This window comes from Amia ocellicauda, chromosome 13 (assembly GCF_036373705.1).
Source record: "Amia ocellicauda isolate fAmiCal2 chromosome 13, fAmiCal2.hap1, whole genome shotgun sequence".
Lineage (NCBI taxonomy): Eukaryota > Metazoa > Chordata > Actinopteri > Amiiformes > Amiidae > Amia > Amia ocellicauda.
In genome coordinates, this window is record NC_089862.1 from 6,643,211 (window position 1) to 6,670,776 (window position 27,566).

Consider the following 27,566-nt stretch of genomic DNA (forward strand, 5'->3'; position numbering starts at 1 on the left):
TCAGTAACGGCAGAGGGAGAGATGCATACAGACCTGCTCTGCATCTGACAATACACTGAGGCCACACTCTGTGTCTGAACACATGAACTGTATATGGTGAATACTACAATACCTAAAAATGGGGATCTTTTATTATATATTTTTTACCAAAGTAGCATCATCACCAAAAACTCCAGTTTCCACTGAGGATTAATCCTGCTGCTCCACCTGTAATGTGTTTCACCTGAACCTCCCCAGGAGCTGTCCTAGGAACCAGTCACATATGGTAATGAACAAAGTTATTAGAAGTTGAAAATGGCCAGATTAGAGAATCAGTGCAGGTTTTTGAGAGACAGGCTAAGCCCTTTGTGCATTGCCAAATATAATTAGCATTAAAATTGTCTTTGAGCCGGATAATGAATGCAATAAGAAGGAGTAAGTAAAGAGCGCACTGTCAGGGATAATCTGTCAAGAATCATCTCTCTCTTAATCTCCAGCAAACTAAATTACCAGCCAATGAGCTTTATTTGATCATTTTTTTAACACTTGCTTGAAGTACGATGTCCCCTTCAAAACAACATTCCCTGCTATGAACTCAAATACCTCTGCTTTGCAAATTATGTGAAATTAAATGGCATTATTCCTGTACAGATCAGTACTAATTGTTGTCTTTGAACATGCATATATTTATCTTCCTCTTTCACATGGCTTGAAGCTTTTTTTCTCCCTCCAAACATTCAAGAAACTGTAGGTGCTTTCTGAAAGTCTGTCTAAAACAGGCATTGTTATCCTGAAAATGTCAAAGGAGGCAATCAAGCATTTAGAATGTAAGTGTATGTAGCTTCCTTCTGTAATCCATTAGTGACTTGCAGTGGCAAGGTGATATACAGAACAGCTACAGTAATACAAAAGGAATTCAGTCAGCAATATCAAAATAAAGTCCTTGACGCCAATCTTTGTTTTTTTCCTTGGCCTCTGCTGTCACTCTCTGGGAGAGGTAAGTCTGAGATCACATCCACTGTGCCATCAGTTAATTATGGCCTTTCTTTTAGCTTTTAAACGTGATTACTGTACATTCCACAGTCTTTTTGCATAGGTTTAATTTCTATGGTTATTGTTGCCAAAGCAACTGCATTTAAACTTTTTCTTCAATGCATATTCTGGGCCAAACCAATAACATGTTTTCTTTCAAAATGCATTACGGGTTTGGCTTGATTTAGATTTTAGACCAATGCGAGCAGTAAACCATTGGCAGTCATTATGACATTTTGCATTTAATGCCTGCAATCAACTGCCACTTATTCTTTTTATTTTTGTCATAGCAACATGCTTATAATTCTGGCTACTGTGCAGAGATTTGGTCAGATTTAACCCATACATGATCAAATTAAATTAAATGAAATATATAATGTTTCTTTACTACTACGAGTATGAATCGTGTGTGCAGATAAATACATAACTCATAGATAACACATTTATATGGGATGTACGTTATTGATCAATACCCAACATCAAAGAGGACTCAATGAGCTATAGTTTACCAGATGAGCTTCCCCAGAAATCCCCTATATTTTGTATTTTAAAGAGAAGATAATTCTCTGTTGAGGGATGTAAGATCAGTGTGAAGAAAGATGAATACAGTCTTTATCCATTCTCTCTCAAAGACATTTTGTGATTCATAACATTTGACCTGTAGCGTAAAGTAGACTTTTCTATTATTCAGCAGTTAAATTAATATTGCTCCTTCTTGTACATCGTATAGTGCAGCCAGGAAACTGAGGGCACTATCAAGTACTCCTCAAGAAACTCCTCTTAAGGCAGATTAACTGTAACTTTTACTCAATCCTCTAAATTCTTGCGAGTGTGCATTAAAAGTTTATTAAAGCTATTTTTACACCTTTATACAAATAAATCTGTGCCAAAAGAAAAAAAATCGTTGCTTCGGATTTAAAACTTTTTTGGGGGACGTCTGTCACGTTTACTCGTCTTTTCAAGGCTGTCTCTGTAAAACGTTTCAGTCTTAGTGACTCAGCTTCGCAAAACCAAAGTATTTTCACTCATGTCACCTTTCTTGCTGTGTTAGGCTAACATGTACTGATTAACATGAGCAATATCAAAACTACCCAGCATCAACGCTGCGTCGTGGCTGTCTTCACAATTGTATCTGCAATTTTCACTTCCGTAATTGTGAAGACAAGCGCACAGATAAACCTAATTGCAATTATATGGCTTTTCATTTTAGAGGCTGCAATTGACAGGCAGCTCAGACAAACTCTAACTCTCTGTCCCCACGTACTTTGGTAATAGTGGGGAGATACTATAACACTCAAGCCATTACTCTACATTCAGAAGCCAAGAACCATAAAAATGTGCCTGACCTATAGAAGGCTTTAGATCTGTTTCTATATACAGTGTTCAGGTGCTTAAGACAGATGGTGAAACATCTGGATCTCCAGCTGATTTGAGAAGCAGGTGGCCTCTGTCCAGCCTTCCATCATTACAGGGTTATATTCAGATTCAGTTTAGGTCAATGGGAAAATTAAAATGGTGTTTTCAGCCTACAGCCTAGGGTATTAGCCTATGATGCAAAAGTAACCGTGTGATCCAGTACAATGGGGCACCTCTACAGTCACTCCCACGATATAGAGATAAGAATGTAAGGAAATAGAAACTGACTTAAACTGGCTTTAAATTGGCTTAGACATCAAAGGGTTCACAAACCACTGCTTGCTGCCACTTGAGAGTCTGAAACAGTTTAATGCTATAGCCTAATTATTGTAGCAACCTTTGTGGAACTGCAGCTCTTTTTCTACCTCATCTGTGCTTTGTTCGTTTGAGATCTGCTTTGCTGAAAATGCTAAACTCTAATGGAGTCTCTTATGGTCATGACTCAATTGTGTATTATTCTTTGATGTGGAAGCTTCCCTGGTTATAGTAGAACAAAGCTATGCACAACTTTGTACAGGACTATTTGAGAGTATAGTTATTAAAAAAAAAAAAAAAATGAAACTGATCTCTTTTGAATTAGTAGGCGAGGCAGCTATAATCGACCACATTTCCATCATTAATCATACTGCAATCTATCTCAACCACCCTTCACCCTTCCCCTGGTCAACTTTTGTTGTGAGAGTCAACTAATCCCATTTGGTTTAACTTAGTCCACCTTAGACCCTCAAACCTGTACTGAAGAGGCATTACTCATGACTAAAATCTCATCAAGAACCATTGATGCATTATTCCCTTTGATGGTAAATCTACATTCTCTCTATAACAGGAGAAGCCCAATCCAGCAGGTTGTATAGATGGCTCTTCCTCAGATCACTGGCTTGGAAACCTTCCATTCTGAACAGTTAAGCAGGTGAGCTCAGTCATTTAGAGATAATGTGGAACAAACACCGAGCACCCAGCCCTCAGCCATCAGATTTCCCAGAACTGAACGAGTGACCTCTGTAATGGATCGCTAAGCAGCAATGTGTCCTCAGTTTTCAGAATGGGTCATTTAGGGTGACAAAACTCAATGGACAGGATCAGGGAGGCATGCCAGTACTCTATTAGTCCCTTGCCAAGCTCTTTACCAGGCAGTGCTGACATCATGCAGAGAAACACAATCCCTGTCAACCACTCCAGTACAAGCAGTGAAGACACTCAGTGATCTACTGCTTAGTGGGGATGGGGGGCCCCGTCTCTGATACTGCTGAATTTAGCAGCAGTACTTGGACACCATCAGCACCACCACCTGCTCCTCCTCCTATCGGCTCAGTAAAAACATTGGTCTCTCTCATATAAAGCATTGGGTACTGACCATCAGCACTAGCTTGGAGGGATGCCTGGCTCCTGATTCATCTTGCAGGCTGTGGGTCTGCCACAAACCCTGCTAAAGAAGGTGTTCCTCAGGGCTCTATGTGTACTGGCTCTTCATATGATAAAATCAGTTCCATTAATGCACTGACTGGTGTATTGAATGACTGATCAAACTGCAGTTGGCTGTGCTACTCAGTAGATGCTAGGGGCTGACTTCACTTTAACATAAGAGTCTGAAAAGCAGCAGCAAATGGTACAGTAGATCTGAACCCAGTTTCTATTCACAATGCCCTGTCAGGTCTGATACGTACACTAAATTATGATGCAGGAGACGCCAATTGGGACACCAATTTCTCTGTGGGCAAATGCCAACAGAAAGAAACATTGGTTGGATGCCACCTCAAACATAATGCTTCATAACACACAGCAAATAGCTCACATTTCAACACCTCAGTGAGTACTGAGAATGTTTTCAGGTATTAATTTTTAATATTTAGTCAAAATGAATGTAATTAAAATGGGATTTTGAATTCCCTGATTAGTCTATGCTCTTTTTTCTTCTTAAAAACAAACTGGTTAACACACACAGAATATAACTTAAATCTAGAATGATCTGCAAATTGCCAAAATGAGCTTTGCTATGGTTACTAACTTTTCATTATTATATATATTTAATTGTCAATGGTAATGGAGTACAACACAGATGTGTCCAGCAGGCTTTGTCCAGTATTAATAAGACATATCACTTAATAAAAAACTCCTCTAGAAACAAACACAATCAATCAAAACATGATGACAGTATATGTGATAAACGTATTGCTATATCCAAAACAATAACAGTTAAAAAGAAACATGGAAATATATTAATTTACATTTAAGTATATTTCATGTAGACACAGAAATATAATTATGGATGTAAATGTTTGCCTGAAACAAATTACTTACAAATGTACTGGTACTATCATATTATCTTGCTATCCAAGCTGAAAATAACCTGTTCCTTGTCCAGAAAAGTGACTAATCTGCAGTGTGTTGGCCTAGGGGCATTAACACAAAAACGGTTGAAATGTATGGTTTCTTCTAGTTGTTGCAGCAGAAGTAGTCATAGCAACACAGCTGCACATATGCAGTGTATAAACGTGCAGCTTTATTCCTGAACTGACATCAGAGCTGCATGAACACAGGAAGTACCTTCGAGTATGACTGAGGAATCTTACATTAGGGGTCAAAGACTGTAATTTAAAGGTCTTATGGCTGTGTCCAGCTACACACACTAATAATGAATGAATAAATAAATAAACCTCAGGGAAAGACACTATGAACTCACTTAAAGAAAGATAAAGAATGTGACTGTACATTTTCATTTTCCACCCAGATTAAAACAAGATTAATACACCCTTCATCAAAAACAGCAGAATTATGGTCATTACATTAATCTCAATTTCCTAATTTGTCTCCACACCCTGTATTTGCATGTCTGAAGGTTCAGGTTTGAATGCTTTTTTTAACATGTATATTAAATAAATATTTCACAGCTGCCAATCACAGAGTCCAAAACCAACACCCGATTGTGACTCGGGAAGCCCCTGACAAATAGAATGACGCCCCCATGTGTGGAATTATTAGCTGAAGGGTTGGTATGTGCTTTGACTTAATCTGCTTTATCCTTGAAACAAGAAAGCATCACCTAATGCACTAAGAGCGCCCTCTGGTGGAAACCATGCTTGACAGCTCCATTTGAGCGGTATGCTGTCAGACTAATTCAAAATATGCTGCAAGAGAGAGACACCAGAGGCGTAATTATAAATCATTCAACACAGGGCACAGAACAGGGCTGCAGAAGGTGAAAAAATGTACAAGGGACATGGGTTATGAAAACAAACACTGGCAATCACTCTATAGTGCTTCTTTAAATACAGTCTGCAGAGATCTTTTGACTTGCTACCTCATTTACATGTTTAAAATATATATATTATATACATGTATATATATGATGCGTACCTGATTATAAAAATGTGCAATTCTCATCCTGTGTACTGGTGCTTAAGAGTCCAAAGCATTCTGTATATGTTGCACACATTAGACACCTCCTATTTACAAAAGAGCTATATTTGGCACCAACAGAAACATTAATTCCTTTTAGGACAGAGATAAGTACTATGTGCTCCTTTGGCAAAACTGACAGCAACAGAAAACAAAGGGACTAAACTAAGTTGCTTGGGTGTCTACATTAGATCAAGCATTTTTCCTCTCCTACACAGACAAGAATCTAGTTTCTTACACAAATTGGAGATGCCCAGGGGTTAGGAAGACTGTTGCTATGCTGTGTCTGAAATGCCTTCATTGACAAAACAATGACTTGCAGTTGAACTTCAGCATGATAATGTGCAAACCCCCGAATTGTCAACAACATAACCAAGATTGCCCATAAGAGTGTACAGATCACACACTAATATTTTACTACTTAAGATATAAAAAAACAAGATAAGTGATATTTTAATGCAGATTAATCAGGACTGGACAGTATCTGACCACTTTCTAGTGCCTCGTCAGTGCATCTGTTGAGACTGCACCTGTAACACCTGAACCCTACCCTTCTGGACTATATATCTTTCAACCTTAAATGCACATTCCAAAAATGCACTAACTTCCTATAATAATATTAATAATAATAATAATAATAATACAAAGTACAGGTGGTCAGATAATATATTTAGGACTAGATACAAATTAATGAAATACAATGACTCAAATTAGAAACTGACAAATTAGTACTTGAAGGTTTTTGTGGTTCCAATATTTAATCATCTAATTTAACATGTTCTGCAACCAGCATCCCAGGTCACATGATCAAGCCACAACAGATTCAGATACATAGTGTGCTTTCGGGCAGCCTTTTAAACAAACTGTGATGAGGACTGCAGCAGTTTAATAAAAGTTAAAAAATGAAAAATGAATACCTATACTTCAGCATCAAAGGTACTTATCTCAGAGAGGTATTATTTCACCAGCCCAGTGAATGGTGGATGGAAGGACGGAAAAAAGGGTGGAGGAAGAATGTAATGGGACTTTATCGTTTTCTCTTGCAGGAGCAAAGAAATCTGAGGGAAACTAGACGAAATGCTGGCTGCAGAAAATATCTCCTACATTAAGTGGGAAACAATGCTGTTACAACAGACCTGAGCGTTTTGGAATAAAATTACACTTCAGTCATGTCAGTCTTCATAGACTCCCATCCAGTGAATACTGCATTGTGTGCATCCACAGAACCAGACAATAAGGCTTTGATACAGAATCTGGAAACTAATGCAACTTGCTGTTTGGATGAAGTGAGGTATTCATCAGCTATTGGCTTACCAACTGTGAAGAAGGCAGAGCATTTGACAAGAGAAACAGAAACAGTTCTTGCAAGCCGGGAATGGCAGTTCAAGATGTCATTAAAAACATGACATTAAAGTGTTAAAGGAAATTGAACGGATACCTTCTTCAATACAGGATATGCAAATTCCATGTACATGGTACAAGGTTGGTCACATCATTTTCAATTTGCATTTGGAGAGTCCATACTGAGTTATTGATTGAATATTCTATCAGCCTGAATCAAGATTGAAAACTATATTTAAACAATTGCACGCAAGATGACATTTGTTTTCATACATTTTGTGGCTCCAATAGGTTTGTGTAAATCTGGTCTACAAAGACTTAATGGAATTACTGTACATTTACCTCAGTCAAAATATATTGATTAGCTTGCTATGCCATGGGTTCAATTTTTCTGTAATGCTTGACTATATTATACCTCTGTCCTTTACCCATCTTTGAGCATGATTAAACTCTGCTTTACTACACATTACTGTGCTCTAACTGTAGCATACCACAGCCAACTTTTATAAGTGTCATTCAACCTTCAAGAAGGTGCTAGAAGGGGATCTTACCACTGTGCAGCCAGCATGGTGAAGACATCTGCTGTGGCAAGGGGCTCCTGGAAGAGACGGAGGAGTTCGGGGTCCGAGGACAGGTGAGCCAAGAGGCGGAGCTCCACCTGGGAGAAGTCTGCCAGATGAAACAGACATCAGGAAGACAGTTCTCTCAGGGTTACATACTGGCGACGGCACACTCGTAGTTCACTGCTGTCTGTGACACTGAAACTTTAGATTTGCTTACAGAAACTATTGCTGCAAAGTGTTACTAACACCTATTTTCTCACTTTCACAGGACTCCAGATATCTATTAATTAATTTCTGCACTCATAGACTAGCTAAATGAATGCACTGTATGTTTTCAAAGGGGTTCAAGTAGTATTAACATATCACTCAAGACTATAATCATATGCTATTTTCAGAAATACATTTGGAAAGCATGGGAGAATCAATTCTGGTCAGTAGAAGATCACCTCAGGAGGACAGGGGTGACATTTTCATAAATCAACATTGTGTCTGATGGTGTTCAAATATTGTAGCATCAGTGATATAAGGAATGCATGCCAAATTGGGCAAAAAAGGTTTTGGTGACCAAATAGCCCATGCTGGCATAAAATTATGTTAATGTAGATTGTCGAAATTAGATTGACTTTGGCCCATCATTCTGGCACAGTTCAAGACAAGCCCCTAAACCACTGATTCCCATCTCTGGTCCTGTGTCTGGTGGTTTTCATTCCAGCTGTTGTCTCCACATGTTAAAGAGCTAAAAACAACTGCCAAGGGGGAAAGAAGTTATCCCAAGACAGTTATTGGGTTCAATGAGCTCAGATGGAATACAAATCAGCAGACACCATTGTCCTTAACAACAAATACACTGCTCAAATCACACATTGGATCTTGATGAATGAAATATATTAAAGATCAAAATCTTTACTGTACATTGTGTAATTCGTTGAGAACAAAATTACGTAACAACGGTCAATGGAAATCAAAATCACCAAACGATTGAGGTCTGGATTCAAACTCACACCGAAAATCAAAGTAAACAATTGAAATCATAGACTGTTCCAACTTGTGTGAATTTCATCATGGCAACTCACAATGTGACTCAGTAGTGTGTATGGCCCCCACGTGCCTGTATGCACTCGCGACAATGTCTGAGCATGCTCCTGATGAGACGGGGGATGGTGTCCTGGGGGATCTCCTCCCAGACCTGGATCAGGGCATCAGTGAGCTCCTGGACAGTCTGTGGCGCTACTTGGTGGCGTCGGATGCACCGATACATAACGTCCCAAAGGTTCTCAATTGGATTCAGGTCTGGGTAACATGAGGGCCAGTCAATGGCATCAATGCCTTCGTCATCCAGGAACTGCCTACACACTCTGGCCACATGAGGCCGGGCATTGTCCTGCACCAGGAGGAACCCAGGGCCCACTGCACCAGCGTAAGGTCGACGATGGGACTGAGGATTTAATCCCGGTACCTAACAGCAGTCAGGGTATGTTGGCTAGCATGTGGAGGTCTGTGCGACCCTCCAAGGATATGCCACCCCAGACCATCTCTGACCCACCGTCAAACCGGTCATGCTGGATGATGTTGCAGGCACCATAACGTTCACCACGGCGTCTCCAGACTCTTTCACGTCTGTCACATGTGCTCAGTGTGAACCTGCTCTCATCTGTGAAGAGAACGGGGTGCCAATGGCGGACCTGCCAATTCTGGCGTCCTCTGGCGGATGCCAATCGAGTTGCATGGTGCTGGGCTGTGAGCACAAGTCCCACTAGAGGACATCGGGCCAACATACCACCCTCTTGGTCAGAAACATGCACACCAGTAGCCTGCTGGAGGTCATTTTGTAGGGCTCTGGCGGTGCTACTCCTGTTCCTCCTCACACAAAGGAGCAGATACCGCTCCTGCTGCTGGGTTGATGCCCTTCTACGGCCCTGTCCATCTCTCCTCGTGTAATGGCCCGTCTCTTGGTATCTCCTCCATGCTCTTGAGACTGTACTGGGGGACACAGCAAACCTTCTTGTGACGGCACGTATGGATGTGCCATCCTGGAGGAGCTGGACTACCTGTGCAACCTGAATGGGCTGCAGATACTGCCTCATGCTACCAGTAGTGACAAGGACACTAGCAAAACACAAAACTAGAGAAGAATCAGTGATGAAGGATAAGGAGAGAGCAATAGTCTGTGGCCACCACCACCAAAACCATTCCCTTTTGGGGGGTTGTCTTGCTGTTGCCTCTCCAGTGCACCTGTTGTCACTTTCATTTGCACCAAAACAGGTGACATTGATTCAAAATCGCTTAAGCTTCCTAACTGGACAGATAGATATTCCTGAAGTTTAATTGACTTGGTGTTATACTGTGATGATTACGTGTTCCCTTAATTTTTTTGAGCAGTGTACATTCATTAACACCAACATAAGAACCAGTTTCAATTAATTCTTATTTTAACTGTTTAGTTTGAAAATCTTTGCTTGAGCCACTTCAGGCTGCAAGCTCTCAGCGTTATTTCTGTCCTCTCTACCTGCCTTCAGAGATGTCATTAGAACCTCTTAACTCAATCATCTGATATTGACAAAACCAGATAATGTATTTTATGAATTTGGTACAGGACATAGGTCGCTTTGCTCTCCCTGTGAGAATACAGTCCCTAAAATAAGCATTGTATTAAAATCATATCAAACACTTGCTGTAAAACTGAATAAAAACAACAACAACTGAATGAATTCACTCATGATGTGTTTGCAGAAGTACTCTTTTTAAATACAGGCAGGTGCCAAACAGTCAGGCACTTGTTACACAATGAACTCTGCAGTCAACTCTCCGGTGTAGTGTGTGGAATGAAATAAGGCTCACTTGAAGTCAGTCGTGCTGTTCGAAGAATTTGTTTATGTCAGCTCAAGAGACTTACAAGAGATAGTTAGCTCTGTTAGGAATAAAACATTGAAAGCTGGGAGCTTTAATTACATACTGGAAACAAAAATGTAGAGAAAAACAGTATAACTGGCAGTTCTTCAGCTTTGCAACCTTGACACGCTGGAACCTGGGAGCAATGGGCATTACAAAATTCATCTCTCTCTCACATTTTCAAGTGCTGATCTGTGACTGGGAGTTCCTGGTTACTGTGTATTTTAAGATGATCTGGGCAGGGGTGTGGGGCAGGAGTGTGGAGCAATCCGAAAATGGTAGAGGCTTAGAGGAAAAAAAAATTAATTACATACATTTTTATAAATTATTATTTTCAATGCTTTTATGTTTTTATTGTATGAATTGTATGAATGGAGTGTTGATGCTGATGATGTGTTGCTTATGAAAAGTTTCCAAAACCTTTCAGGAGGTACCTGAACTGTGTCTTACAGTCAGTTGCATAAAGCATCCAGGAGCATTCACAGATAAACTGTGAAAAAAACAGCCATTCTGAACCTTTTGCGCTTTCTGAAGGGGGTGCTGCCTGATATCAACTATCTGGTGCAGTGAGCTAGTGTCAACCTAGCCCAAGCCCCCACTTCTCCAACACAAACCTTCCAGCACAGGTCTACAGGGTACCTATAGTCCCCTGCACCTTTAATTTAGCTGGGAGTTGGAGATTGCCAACCCCTCTCAGACCCTTAGAGCATTAGCTCATTAGGGCAAGGCCATTGATACAGGGCTATCCCCCTGTGGCTGTGTTCGTAATCTGTGGATTGACAAAGGTTCCCAATACCCCCACCACTTCTTCTGATGTTATTGCTTGTTAGAGACAAGAGGCAAACTTTGGGTTTTGATCCCACAAGAAACACAGCTCTTTTGTACACAGATCACAAGAGCTGCTGGAATGACCAAAAGGACACTGTGAATCTCCACCTCCTCTAGCGACTATAACATCGCACAGCATGGACTGCAGTGAACAGGAGGCCTCAGTGGGTCTCTTTGCTGACTAAGGGCTAAAAGCGTATCAGTGGCTCTGCAGCTTTACAATGATTTATGACTGCAGGGAGTGTGCATGCGTCTCGGAGTGGGTGTGCGGGGGTGTTGGTATCAATCTGAACGTGAATGGTAATTGCGGTTGGAAAAGACAGTTAAATACAAACACTGTACTCATCTCCACTCGACTGTACAGAGCAGAGTGGTTATACCGCCAATTTTAACAGCTTCACTTCCTCTCCTGGTGTGCGCTCGTATTTAATTGTTTTCAGTTTTTGGCTTCACCTCCTAATTTTCCTTCTCAGCTCCTTTTCCACCATTTCTTATGTGAGATCGCCTGCAAATGTCAACTCCTACTCTCTGACAATCAATACACAAACAAGATTGAACATGGCCAGAGTGGGCTTTTGTCAAACCCAATCAACGTTAATGGGGAGATTGTGCTTGCTTTATGTCCTGTGCTTGACATATAGGACTGCTGTGCACGTTTAATGACACGTGAAGGCACATGTATCCTCCTCTTCCTTTGCAAGCGCAAGACATTCATCAGCTCTTATTGATCTAGACCACTGAGAACAAAGACTTTGGAGACCATTCTGAAGCATCGATAAGGACATGAAGAGGTAAAAAGGGACTCTGTGCACCACTGAAGTTTAGCACACTCTAGGGTAGGAGAGCTCTGCAGAGATTCTGTGCCAGTCGACTACTGATCAGGTGGAGAACAAATACATTATTTAGAAATGGGAACGTTAGCTAGGCCAGACTGAGAATGCCTAATATGGATTTACACTAGGATACCAGTCTGAGCAGCTCTATTGCAGCAAAGAGCATGAAGGGATGTTTAAATATGTGTAGTCATTATACTGAATACATAAAAATACCTGGACAACATGCTTGATTTATTGTTATTATATGTTAAATGTTTTAAAAATATATGTCAGCAAATATGTTTATTGTATGATGAGATTGGGTCTATTGTTGTAACATTTTAAATATATTTCATACCACCTTGCATACATTCTACATACACTCACCTAAAGGATTATTAGGAACACCTGTTCAATTTCTCATTAATGCAATTATCTAACCAACCAATCACATGGCAGTTGCTTCAATGCATTTAGGGGTGTGGTCCTGGTCAAGACAATCTCCTGAACTCCAAACTGAATGTCTGAATGGGAAAGAAAGGTGATTTAAGCAATTTTGAGCGTGGCATGGTTGTTGGTGCCAGACGGGCCGGTCTGAGTATTTCACAATCTGCTCAGTTACTGGGATTTTCACGCACAACCATTTCTAGGGTTTACAAAGAATGGTGTGAAAAGGGAAAAACATCCAGTATGCGGCAGTCCTGTGGGCGAAAATGCCTTGTTGATGCTAGAGGTCAGAGGAGAATGGGCCGACTGATTCAAGCTGATAGAAGAGCAACTTTGACTGAAATAACCACTCGTTACAACCAAGGTATGCAGCAAAGCATTTGTGAAGCCACAACACGTACAACCTTGAGGCGGATGGGCTACAACAGCAGAAGACCCCACCGGGTACCACTCATCTCCACTACAAATAGGAAAAAGAGGCTACAATTTGCACAAGCTCACCAAAATTGGACAGTTGAAGACTGGAAAAATGTTGCCTGGTCTGATGAGTCTCGATTTCTGTTGAGACATTCAGATGGTAGAGTCAGAATGTGGCGTAAACAGAATGAGAACATGGATCCATCATGCCTTGTTACCACTGTGCAGGCTGGTGGTGGTGGTGTAATGGTGTGGGGGATGTTTTCTTGGCACACTTTAGGCCCCTTGGTGCCAATTGGGCATCGTTTAAATGCCACGGCCTACCTGAGCATTGTTTCTGACCATGTCCATCCCTTTATGACCACCATGTACCCATCCTCTGATGGCTACTTCCAGCAGGATAATGCACCATGTCACAAAGGTCGAATCATTTCAAATTGGTTTCTTGAACATGACAATGAGTTCACTGTACTAAACTGGCCCCCACAGTCACAGTTCAGCACCTTGTTGAATCAATGCCACGTAGAATTAAGGCAGTTCTGAAGGCGAAAGGGGGTCAAACACAGTATTAGTATGGTGTTTCTAATAATCCTTTAGGTGAGTGTATATATGTTAATCATATTTATCATTCCCAAAATACTGTGAGTTTTATATGAATAATGTGTTTACAACAATATATTTTAAATATTTTAGTATGGCTGTGGGCACTAGCATGTAAATCTAGCAATCCCCCAGCAGCGATCTTCCAGCAGCAATCTGATTTTCCTATGATATCTTCTAGCCAAGTACTGATGAGGCCCAGCATTGCCTAGCTTCTTCGAGCTGGGGAGATCAGGCTCCAGAGTGGTATAATGGTTGGCAGCATTGATCAGTGATAAAGAAAAAGTCTTCTGACTGTCTGAATCACATTGCTATCTCGATGCAGTTTCAAAGGCTTTTTTCTGTGCTGATTGATCATAGCCGAATGCAGACTTAGATGTGAATGAAGTTATTTGCATTTCAAACTTGAAGGGAAATAAAACTGCATGTAACCCCCCCCCCCATATTTTGAAATCAATCAAAATGACATTGTCATGATTTCTTTCTGTGTGCGGTATGAATGAAGGGAGAGGCAAAACTGAATTAATAACATCAATTGATATCTTCGCATTGTCTATGACATAGAATAATGAAAAACAGAAAACAATAAACTGAATAACTGAATAACATCTCCGTTGTGCGTGTGTGTTGGGGAAGGGGGGGGTCTGTGTCATCCAAGCAGTCTTCTATTATTCCTTCTCATGCCAAACACTTAGATATTATCCACAGACTCCATAGCTGCACAACACCATTGACATCCAATAGGGATGCAGAATGCATATTCCCCCTGGCATGCATCTGTAATCGCAAAGCTTATACTTCCATCTACAGGCTGTGAGTAAGTACGCCAACAAGACATTACATCACAAGGCCACAGGGGGGGCTAGCGTCAATATCTGACTGTGCATGCCTTTACATGAAAAGCTCACCAGAACACAATGAATATTGTATCATGATGATAACCCTCAAACTATATTGTATTTTAGAGATCTTCAGTGATATCTAGTCTGCCGGCTGAACTCCATCATGCTGTCTGAATGAAAAATTGGAAACCCCTCTAATGTGTTGTTAATTGTACTGTTTTGGACACCATGGCTTTCTGTTGGATAAAATAAACTCCTGCAATGGGCCCATCACTGTCGAATCCCTATTAAGATCTAAACTCAGGGCCCTCTTCTATTCTGACTCATTCTAAGGCACAGCTATCTATTAAGGTTGAAAACTTATTTGCAGCAAGACTAGTTTCAATCAGGAAAGGAAGCCTTGTTACACTTCAAAAGCCTTTAAAAAAAAAAATAGTTTCAATAATCAGTTTCTCTGGTTTTACTATTTATAGGTATGTGTTTGGGTAAAATTAACATTTTTGTTTTAGTCTATTCTAACTACTGACAACATTTCTCCCAAATTCCAAATAAAAATATGAATGGAGTGGAATGGCTGCCATACATGTAGAGATGCTGATTTAAGACAACATTGCAGTGGTCTCTTAATTTTTTCCAGAGCTGTATATTATCATTGTTTTATTTCTAGAACAAAAAATGCTCCATCTATTAATGCCACATCAAAAAAAAAACAAAAAAAACAGCAGGCTTTTCCTTTTTTCTAACCATCACAGAAATACTGAAATGTCTGGCTTTCAGACACCAGCAATTCATTCCATAGAAGCAATTTTGAGGAGTGAAAATCTGATGCCTGATCACAGCTGAAAACTGAAATGCACAGGCAGGAGAAACAGTGAACAACAAACAACAGGGAGACTGGTCAGAGCAGTGATTATTAAAGCTGTTTTCTTGTGTGTACATTGCTTGGGAGTATAATCAAATATAATCAAAATGTAAATAGGACATAAGGGACTGATTTTTAGTGCCAAATAATTGACGCCTCTCTCTTCTTGGCTGCGTGCTTTCTGGGTTATCTGATTAGCGATGAATAATTGGCTCCATATCTTCTGCAAGAAAGAAATGCCCTTTTAGGAAACTTGTTCGTGAGTGACAGTAAACTGACTAATGTAGATTAACCATCACATTATAACTGCTGGGATGCAGTTCACATTAGCCAACGGCCATTCGCCAGCACCCAAAGAGTAATTGGGAAAAACTGAAACACATTACACAGAGTATCCATTGTAGTGGGAAGTACATATAAAGCAATAAAATACTGCCCACACTTAGCAACTCCCAAACAAATGCTTTCCTTCCTATACATGTATAATGCATTCGCTAGGCCTCGAGGTCTATTGTTTTAAAGACCAGTATGACTCAGAGATAAAATATGTCTTTTTCTTCATGAAACACTGATGTTAAGGTCCCACCTCTATTTATTATATGTCTAAATACAATTTGCACTGAAGGACCCTATGGTCTTCAGAAGTGAATGGACATTGTCCTTGCCGCTGCCAGTGAAGGAGGTGATGCTGAAGCTGCCTTGCTCCGTGTGGAAAAGCACTGCTAATGGGAGCAATCATCACATCAGACAAAGATAGCCCCTTTAGAAACTGGAGCTGAACTGAGCGCGTCTGTTTAATTCAAAGTGACACTTCAGAGGAAATTACTGACAGCTAAAATTAAAATAGCGTTGAAGCTATGCCTATGTTATCAGTGGAAGGAGGAGGAATTTTGCATAGCTGAAATCCGTAAAGCTCTTTTTGAGCACATTCGGCTGCACTTGAATACTCTTTTTTGTTTATAATATTATTATTGGGAATAAAAGCTTCCTGGCAGTTCTTCATTCTTCTAGACTGAGCATCAATTTACACAAAATCCATCACCACATTTGTGTATTATCAGAGCAATGCGATGTATATAATAACTCTTTTATTTAGGGCTCCAAAAGCAATTTCACATTTTCTTCTTCTTTCTTTCTAATCATTTCCTGTGCAGGAGTAGTGCAACTGTGCTTAAGTCCTCATCATTCATGAAGAAATAAAATGGTCAATAATGGTTTTCAGTTTGTACAAAAACAGGTTTATAGAATGCAGTAGAAAAGTGCTTCATGATGAATAATTTGTAGGTCACATTTCTTAAGAATAGAGCTGGGGTGCTGTATCGATCAAGTTAGATGTTCAGCACTGGGTGTTCAGTTTTGAGCTCAGTAATTACACTGTCATTACACTGTCTCCCTGTTGTCTTGGTATCAAGGTCAGTGTTTCTCAGTTAAGATAGATGTTATCTTCAGTGGGGTATACAGTCAGGGGTTGGGGTGTATGTCATGATGATCACTGTTTGTACAGTATAGTAGCACTGAGACTCATTCAATGTGTTCAAGGTTCTTCCCCGCCACAGGAAAATGAGAATGAAGACATTGGCTATAAATAAACTTCTTTGTCAAGTGTTCATGTGTCAGATTCACATACGATATGTCAACAGTAACTTCAAATAATAGGCAAAAAAACAACTCCCATGTAACAAGCATGACCAGATTTTTTTGAAGCCAGTTTGTTTGTTTTCAGTTTGATAGAATGGATGTACCTAGGGATTCAGTAAGCTTTGCTTTGATCTGTGGTAAAATGTCTTAATCAGGCCACAACAGATGTTGTTGTCTTGAATCTGCTGTTTTCTTATTTCTTCCCCTAGTGATCCAAAGAAGGAAATCTGAACATGTTGTCAGTGATGGAGGAGACTGCTATTAGAAGGCCAGAATCTTGCCTGTTTTCCCCAGAATTCCAGCTCTACTTGGACCATGTTTGAGGTTTTTGAACTGTAATTGACCGCAGAGACTGTAAAAGTCTACATTTAACCAAAGCACATTAAAGGATATGTCACTTTTGTATGTCAGTGGGAACTTTCCCTTTAAGAGGGGGGAGGCAGTTGTAGCTCCTCCCATGAGTTAAACGAGTAATTGGACGATCCAATGACGGCTCTTGGCTGGAGCTGATTTTTATCTGGTCCATGAGCAGGACATTCACAAAGTATCTAGCATGAAGATAGTTACGGAGAATTCAGTGGGAATTATTATTGTTCTATATAGAATTACTCCAAAGCTCCTGCCTCTTGATACCAGGGGTGCTCTCATGGTCTGGATATCGCATCACGTCCCTTTGAAGGTTTACATTCTTATATCTCTCCTGTAAATGGCGACAGATATTGTGAGGATGGGTTTTTGTTTAACAAAATAAGGTGACTAACTTTTTAGATTGTGTGCTTCTGTGATTTCATTGACACCTTTATAGTTTTTTACATTTCAAAATGGAAGAGTGATACTTTAGTGTTAAAAAACTCTACCAAGATCTTCTGAATGGGTTTGTGTAGACCCAAATGAAAAAAGTATACCAGCTGAAAACTTAAAGATAATTTGCTCAAAGAAACATTTTGTCTGAAACTGCGATGTTCATACTGGGTAAAAACGAAAAGAAGTGCAATATTATGAAGGGCTGATCAGCCAAATAGATACACTTACTTCAGATGAACTACAGCACTCCTAAAGACGGTAGGCTAAAGCTGAAGAGACAGAAGCAGTGGGTTCATTTGAAGGTCGACAGGATATTTCAGGATTCCTAACGGCAGAATCTGATGTAGGTGTGAAACTAGGTAATTCTGAAAACACACACACACACACACACACACACACACACACACACACACACACACACACACACACACAGAAAACAAATGTGTGGTGCCCCAAAACCTAGCTGTAACATCGAAAGAAACAGGGAAATCAGCCAACACAATAATTCTAAAGTCTGTCCGTTTGGAGCACATCGTTGAGAGAAGGCTGTTATTGATCCATGAAAGGATCAACAGGCTTTATATAACAAGGATGATCCTGTTCTCTTGTTCTGGCTTACTAGGTCAGACCAAACCCGAGCAAACCCTGAGCTCCTGCCAGACTTGTCTGCAGTTTTCTTTGTCAGGCATTTCCACACTGCTGGTGCGATTTTCCTCTCTGCCAGTCTCCCAGCACTGTAACACCCCCCCTGTCACAACCCTGCTTCCTCAGAGAGAGATGAACAGGCTTTTCTCACAGCTGCACGTAGCAGAGTCCACAGCGGCCCCTCTGGACAGCCCAGCACGGGCTACCTTTCACAAGCAATCTGCGGAGACACTTGTCCCAGCGTAGCCTGAGCCCAGCTTTCTTGCTGCCCCTGATTTCAACTGCACTGCAAACAGGGACACAGAGGCATGTTAGCAGGAAGTGTGTCGTGTTTGTCAATGTGGTCGGGGCGAAAATAATGATGGGTATAAAATGATGCAGATAGTCTGGGGGCTAGTCTAGTCCATCAGGTGTTGAGCATTGTTTGCTGTGTCGCAACCCGGGTTAAAAATGGGTCACCAAAACGAAACGCAGAATATAATTTTTCTCTCAGTTTTTCTCTGAAAATATAATAATCCTATCTGCAGTACACCTGATAGCCACATGAGGCAATATACCACAGATGAATATTTAGTGAGCACCCATTTGAAACAGTCTGTCGCTGGACCAAAAACTCAACGACGGCAAGCTGTCCCAATCACCAGTGTCATCCGTCACCGAGTCTAGACCCAAAACTGATTAGAGCAGACATCCCAGCTAACACACAACTTGCCACAATGTAGTATAATGCTGTGGCAACATTGTGTGTTAGCGGAAATGGAGGCAGCTTGCTCCTAAATCGGAGACAATGCCACAAAAAAAAAATCCACCTTAAAAGAGCAATAAGGATGATCCCATAGACTGGTAGAAGAAATTAAACTAGGTGGCACTGAACTAGGCCTAAATGACTTCGTTATTTTCCATCACTTGTTCATTGGTAGCTATTCCGTTTATAAATGCATATACATATGAAATTAACATCATTCTGGATTAGCATCTCAGTGGAATATCCAGTGCTAAGTAAAGCTAGCATTTGGATGCTTTTGCATTTCCCAACGACTTGTCAATGTGATATGGGATTTTACGTTTTACAAAAAAAAGAACAGAAAGTACAGAAATAGACTGAACTCTTTGCCTGATATGCGCATTGCCCTCTCATCCTGCAAACAGGACTAGACTGTAATTTTGACAAAAAACAAGCAGCTCATCTGTCCCATCAATTTTGGAAATACATGCACGCATTTAGACAAGGGGAGGTGCAGCCTCACAGGATACAAGATGTCTCCAATGTTACAAACCTGTCAAAAATAAGTCTGTGTCATGTATGTTCCGCACCCCAAAGGCAAGTAATCAATCAGAAACATCTTGTATATATTGTGTCCCCGGAGCAATTCTGTCCTAACACAGTTGGCTTCAAAAGCCTCGCTTCACTGATTGGCTCATTTACTTCCTCTTGAAGGCGGGACTAAGCAGAGTGACAGAGCAGAGAGTCTCTGACAGGTTAGAATTATTTTAAAGAAAAAGACGGGATAAAGTAATGCTTACGTTTGGAAACCTTGTGGAAGCAATCTGGATTTAACGGAGTCTGTACTTGACTTTGCAGGAGAAAACCCAGGTGGGTAAACTTTCATTAGTGACAAGAATATACTTTTGCATTCTTGCTGTCTGGTGAATGTTTTAGGGGAGTTACGTCTGTGCAAATTAGAATGATGTCTATATCGCACAGGGCGCTCAAATGGCCGGGGCCGGGGCTGCATTTAGCCCTTTGAACACTGGATCCGATAATGCATGCAATTTTTACCGTCTTGAAAAGAGAAAAATTAGTGTTCATCCGTATCACACCTTGCACACTGAGCCCGTCATTGTCGTTTGACAGAAGTGCATCAAGGAGTTTGATCCGATCTGATTTCATGTGTGTTAAAAATGACACTGATCAATGGAAAACAGTAGGAAGATATATGGATTGACGGAAAAGTTCATCATTTGCTCGTCTAACCATGAAGAATTAAAAAGAATACAACAAAGGAAATAATTAGACTGAAAATATACGGCAAGCTATCATGGAGGAGCAGGACACTACTGATGTAGCTAGAATTCTTCTAGAAGGTGAGAAAGCACAGCACAACATGTGACTTACATTAATTACAGAGATTTGCACTTTCATATCAACAGTTTAATGTTCAACATTGCATTCTGCTTTTTTCTTATGGTGAGGTGTCCTTTGCTAGTGATTGTTTTTTTTTTTTTTTTTTTAATCATTGTAAAAATGATGAAATAGCTCCTTATTTCTTCAGCAGCCCCGTTGCAACTCAAAACAATGGGTGACAGCCTCAGTGGCACTGCACCATGGCTGTGGATAACACTCTGTTAGTTGCATGTTTTTAAATCCTTGTGCTTGTTCCACTTTATTGGCTAACCTGCTTGTCTTCTAAAGAGGTAAAGAAACAGCGTGTGTGCTTGGCGCGGTTTAAACGTATCCAATGTGCAATGTCCTTGACGGACAACTTTTTAGGTGACGGACTACAAATGGTGTCGGATACAGTGAGCAATGGCCTTCAGATCAGGCTAATCATATTTTGTTCACACAAAAACAAATCTTACAAAACAGACATGCAAACTCCTAGGTACTATCCCATCAAATTTCCATTTCCATTATCCCACCTCTGATTAGCCACGATTAGCTAAAAATGCCCAACATAATACAATATCTGCCAATTAATTAACAGCAATATTACCAATCTGAATGTCAATATGCACATTGCACGCAGTCTGAATTTGAGAAGAGGAGGAGAAAATAAAAAGTAGCTTGCAATATTTATTTTTTTCAAAGTAGCTGTCATGTTAAAAAGGTTGGAGACCCCTGGTAAAGATTAAATTGCCATAATGTGCATACTCTCCCAATCAGTAACATTGCTTGGTTTTTTGGAGGCAGGACGTTACATTGATCTAAATGACTTGTTTGTTGCGCACAGTAATTGAGCAATAAGATTAATTTTAGCAAATATGTAGGAATAATTAACATGCAAATGTATTTCAATTTAGCATCCCGTTCTGTTTAAAAGTGTCCCGGGATTGTGGGGGCCACTTAATGAGAGAACTAACGGTCAATATTGTACTTAATGAAAAATTGGGGCATATAAACTTTGTCTGATTGCATGTTCTGTGCTTTTTTGTGTAGTCATTGTTAGTTGGATCGCGAAGGTTTGACATTCTAAAAATGTGGATCGCCGGAAAAAAAGTTTGAAAACCACTGGTGTAGAGGGTTTGCCACTCATGTGGGGCAGTGCAGATATGTAAATGGGCACTGTCATAAAGCTGAAGCTGAAGGACTCTCAGCACTAAACATGTTATGAAGGGGAAAAGCCTTCATTGAACCTCCTAGAAGCATCTCAGCTTTTCATTGAGTAGAATGTGACTTCACACCATCAAGCACAGTTCTGGGATCTGACTCCCTGTACAAAGGACACAGTTTGCAATGTGAGCAACCAGGATTTTACATTTACTCTAGTGAGTGGTGCAGCAGGCTCTTCCTATGGCTACTGGCAGTATCCCTCATCAACCCCCCTCCCCTCCATTAGCCTACTGCTGAAGCACTGCTCCCTTAATGACCACTATTTATTCCATCAACATGTGTCTTAAGCGCTGGCTAAGAGTCTGAACTGAGTGATAACAATGGTTGCTTTCTAGTTACTTTGTAAAAGTATAGAGGAAATCAGCATGGTTGTGTACTCACCTGCTGACAGGAATGTCCAGCCTTCCTCTGAGATGAACCAGCTGCGAGGGTGAATAGTGACCACTTCTGGCTCCTTCCCTGAGAGGACCAACACAACATTACCTTACAACATGACACAAAACAGCACTGGCCACTGACCATTTTCATCACCCCTGAACATACTGGAAAAGAGGGAATCATATAACATCAATTGCCTAAAACCACTTGTGATTAATGCAGTAGGTGTTTTCTCTCAAGCTTTTAATGATCATACAAATTCCAGTTCTGCTTAACTCAATGGTCTTGTTAAAGAAATAAACTCAATGTCAGCCAAATCAGCCTACATTCCATTTTTAATTGGAATTGTGTTTAATATGAACTGCTGCAAGTTAATTTGAGGACACTCGCTTAACTAAAGAAAGCTAAACAAATAAAGCACACATAATTGCAAGAACACAGCATCAGAAGTTCAAATGAAAGACATGTTTTGCTTCCGGAAACAATCCACTGATGAAAACTTGGCTTCTGTAAACTGGGGTTTATATGTTAATTAAGAATGAAGGCATACAAAAAAGACTTTTAAACACCTAAGAGTGAGTCACCATTGGGGATCGAGCTCAATAATGTAGGACCGTGATGTGTGAAATGCTTTTTGAATATCTTTGCCTCGGACAGAGATTTTTGGAGCTGAAGCCTGGGAAAGCGCTAATAGAATGGATCATTAATCTCACTATGTCTTCATGCAAAGTACAACGATTGCTTAAAATAAAATGCTGTTTCACTGCAAAAACCTTCAGATGGATTAAGATGTGCAGGAAGGAGATCACAGGGGAGTAAAATACCACTGCTAAGCCTGCAGGGGAAATGTACTTCCTTCAGTAAGAGTGTAGCTTCTCTGATATGATGTCTAATGTGCACATTTTCGGGGCTTAAAAAAAATATTATTTTACTTAATAGAAGTAAACACTAGTTTGAATGATAGATGTTGCTTCAGGTGAAACGCACCTTAGCAGATGTTCATGAATTATGTCATGGATTTTGACAGAAAGGGGGAAGTCAACAAGTCTTGTTTTAGGGACATCCCTTTAACAACAACACAAAAACAACATGTATAGTAAAACTAGGCCCATAAATTGATCCCCACCCTGACAATTACGAATACCAAGTAATAAAAATACATCTTTATTGCATTTGATGCTCAGTGCAACTCAAAGCTCAACAACGTTTAAATCAAATAGAAGAAGAAGGAGAAGAAGAAAGAAAAAATATACATTTGATGAGGCTTTACCTTGGATGTACTGCTTCTTGGTAATTTGAATAGGTTGTTTGGGAATGGCTTGAAAATTCTGTAATCATAAAACAAATTCAAATTTTAATGACTGAAAAGAATACAAAATAAAAATAAGGAAGACATTGGCTTCCTGTCTACACTCTTCCACAGTCAAAGGCATAGGTCTTCAAATCCAATGCAGGTGTATAGGTCTCTCTTAAACATTATTATTACCTGATTTCGTAGCAGACACCCTTATCCAAGGTGATTTACAATTGTTACAACACATCACATTATTTGTACATTTGTACCCATTTATACAGCTGGGCATTTACTGGAGCAATCTAGGTAAAGTTCCTTGCTCAAGGGTACCACAGCAGTGCCCCCACCTGGGGATTGAACCCACAACCCTCCCCTCCAGAGTCCAGAGCCCTAACCACTACTACTCACTGCTGCCATCACTACTTGCATTAGATGAGGAAGGGATTCAGTCAGTTCCCTAAAGTGTTAAATTACTTAATATCAAGCTCAAATTAAAGGAATTAAAACGTGCTCTGGCCATCTGGCCTTGAGGATTGGATTTGAAGAACACGCACCTACATATCGGGGTAACTCAACCCCTGAATGCACAAAGACAAGGACTGGTAATTTCTCCCTTCAGTCTTCACTGATGTAGAAACATGGCACAGACTGAGCACTGATTGCTTCACAATTGTTAGTGTTACAATCTACTAAATGCCTTTTCTCACTCTGAAGGCCAAAAGCCATTTTAAATAAAATCTCCAAGGTTTCAAGAAACACACTGAAACAGTGTGCCAAATGGCTGACAGGGAAGCAGATTGCACACCTAAATGACTCCCACACACAGTCATTTAAGCAAGTGCTGCATGCCCATGGCAAAACATGCAATCACAAGCACAAAGATTGAGGCTGAGCCCAAGGGCTGTAATATTTCTCCATGTGCCCACGGTACGGGAGAAAACGTTTTCTCTAATCATGGACGCATGCAGCACCTGCTCTCACTATCGAAGGCTAATCACAGCAAAACAGCCAGCACAGTGAAGGCCCATGGCAGTTGAAAGGTCAAGAGTGCTCCCTGCTCAGCCTCAAAGCCCTTCATTAGGTTTCAAAGATAACTGTTGCATCACACAAAGGGTACTGGATATCAGGAAATGGAAAGGATGTTGAAGAGGTTGTCTCGGCTAACCTTTCTTTTTGCAGGGTCAGCCCAGGATGATATTTGTATGAAGCCAAGGACTAAAGATTGCACACTTTGAACATAATGAGCAACCTAAACAAAATGGCTAATTTATTCAACTGACACAAGATCTGTCACCATATTCCTTCTAAACTGAACTGATTCAAGAGTTTGCTGTACCTCTGAAATACAGATGGTGCTTAATTTTGTGCTTGAATGAATGAGAGCAGGACATTGGCAAACACATGCAGGACTGTAAAGAGTGCATAACGGATGTGCAGTGGAGTCTTTGCAAGGTCAGAGAGGCAGGCTGCTGCTGCTGTATCAGTGCGATCAGAAGCTAAGCATCCTGGGTCTTCTTAAGACCAGGAGCAACTCTGACAAGAACCGATGGACCAAAAAGTGTTCCAACGTCGCTATGTGTCATACTACTCCAGGTCTGGAATACAGCCCGCAAACCGCTCAAGACGGCTTTCTGTGATCAACAGCATTACACGGCCCTGCCTTGTTACGTTAATTTACAAACAGGAGGCGTCAGCATTCTGCCTCATGCTATAGCCTTGATTCCAGTGAACCATCTCCATTAACATTGCTGTTCAGAGCCCTGTGAAATGAGGCTTTCACTTCATTGTTGTTCTCTTTGTTAGAACAAGGCTAATTAGATTGGGGAATTTCTTATGTCAAGTTTTTTTTGGGAGGCCTGGGGTGAAAGCATTGTGTTTTTGTAATCTAATCTATAGCCCAGTCGAAAGGTTACAGCAGATCCCGTTTCCTCCCCTGTCCCAAGGTTGAGCGATTAGCCAAGGCTGCTGAGCATGTTCATGAATATATTACATACTACGGCCACAATTACATATGCTCTTACTGACCCTGATGTGAACACTCAGGCCTGTTACAGAGATGGCTGTGATGGATTCATGTGTATTCACAGCACCTCTGAATAAAGGGGTAGGATTTGGATGAGTAAAGTGTTCTGCTAATTTAAACTGAACAGTTATTTTCACAGACATCTCTTCAATAAATCCTTTAGCTACACGTTCCTGTATTTACTTTCTAACTGTTGTATTTGCTGTAGTCTATGTTTTATCATCTTATTATTGTGATTAATTAACATTTCAATACACAATCTCTCTCTCTCCCTCTCAGATCAAATGGTCCTTTCAGAAGATACTTTTGCTGGAATAGTCAGGTAGTGTGGCAAACTGAGAACTAAGCATTAGCATAGGCTACAGATGATGTTCCTTTACAGGGAAGACTGCACTTCAAGTGGGAGTCACCTGTAACAGAAGTCCCTCTCACGATGCAGTGCTTCCTGGTTATCTCCTGGTGATAGCTGTAGCTATCAATCAGCCTATTCTGTCTTGAGGGCATGACGGCACAGTCTTCCTGTTTTTCTGCTGTTAAATGTGGCATTGGTGGACCAGATAAAGCAAGATGTGATTATTGTATAACTGTTAAATCCTTTCCACTTAATTTTACTAGATTATTAAACTGTATTAAATCACTGCAAATCCTGTAATTTTACTGTGTTGAATTTCCTCTGTAATAAGAACATATGAACATAAGAAAGTTTACAAACGAGAGGAGGCCATTCGACGCATCGTGTTCGTTTGGTGTCCATTAATAACTAAGTGAAAATTACTGGTGAAGTATTGCTGTGATTTATCTCATGCTTAAGGGGCTTTCGGACGCTGGTGAATCCCTGCTGAACTCAAGGAAACTAGTTGGTAGGTAAGTCTGACTAAAGTCAAAACAGTCAATATATAAACAATTAAATTTCAGTGTGTGTGTTAAATTCAACCAGTACATGCAAATCTCAGTGAATTAAGTTGAATTGCTGATGTCTAGGCTCAAGGATTGTGGGTGCTGCAGTGTTCTAGCGCATTCACACTGCTAACTTGACAAGAAACAGGTCTCAGATTACACAGCATTCAACACAAAAACCTCAAATTTTCCTGTGATGCTGAAGCAGTCTCAGCTCCTTCATAGGGGGGTTTGATGTCTGTAAGACACTCAATCGCCCATCAGCATTCCTTACTAAGCAAGATATTTATGTTTTTTTATAAACAACAATCAATATCTTTTTTTTTAATATCAATTTTCCTCGGGAATATAACATGTGCCTGAAAGTTTTTTTTAGACCATTGATCCAAGTTATTTTAGTCTCAGCTAGAATTTATGATTTTAATCTTAATCCATCCTGGTAGAGAGTGCACAGAGTATTGCATTACTGCTTTAAAACATGTATAACACCTTACCAGTGTCTAACCTTACGAACTGCAGTGTTAATATGAATGGCTTTGATCCAGTTTGCCGCAGGCATTGAACTCCATCCAGACTTCCTTAACTAAGGCGCACATGTACGCCGTGTGGGACGTGACCGCTATTCACATCATTCCCATTTTTATATCCAGGACCTGATCATTGCAGATCATGTGAATTCATATGCAGTGAAATCAGATTGCTTCTGCTCAATACATGCTGCGCAGGTACTTTTGATAATGTTTTAGAAAACACAAGATATGCAGGGAGGTATGTTGGAACACAGATTTACTGGCTTAATTTAGAACTACAGAAACTGGAATTCCTACCTACACAGAAACTTGCCAGTTTGAAGCTTGCCAGAGAGCTTTGTACAACTATACCTGCCCTGTCATCAGATTCGCAATGCACAGCGCTACAAATACAGAGCTTTTCAGGACCGCTACACAAAAACAGACCAAAAACTAAATGTTCAGTCATTTAACCAAAAGAGAAAGAATCCTTGCCAGAGCAACATAAGGTTCCATGTCACTTGAGATCACCCTTCCAAATCTCACACCTCCATAGCATATGCTGGGATGCCTCTCTTTGCCAGAGTTTATTACCCTCAGGATGGCATACTGCTGCCTTC

General features: G+C 40.4%; 1 protein-coding gene across 1 annotated transcript in view; it reads right to left on the bottom strand.

The window, feature by feature from the left end:
- Positions 1–27,566, bottom strand: part of poln (polymerase (DNA directed) nu) — a 121,183-nt gene that overhangs the window by 19,120 nt on the left and 74,497 nt on the right. Inside the window, 3 exon segments of the mRNA XM_066720952.1 lie at positions 7,716–7,833; positions 22,227–22,304; positions 23,494–23,551. Of these exon segments, the coding sequence (XP_066577049.1) occupies positions 7,716–7,833; positions 22,227–22,304; positions 23,494–23,551 (254 nt within the window).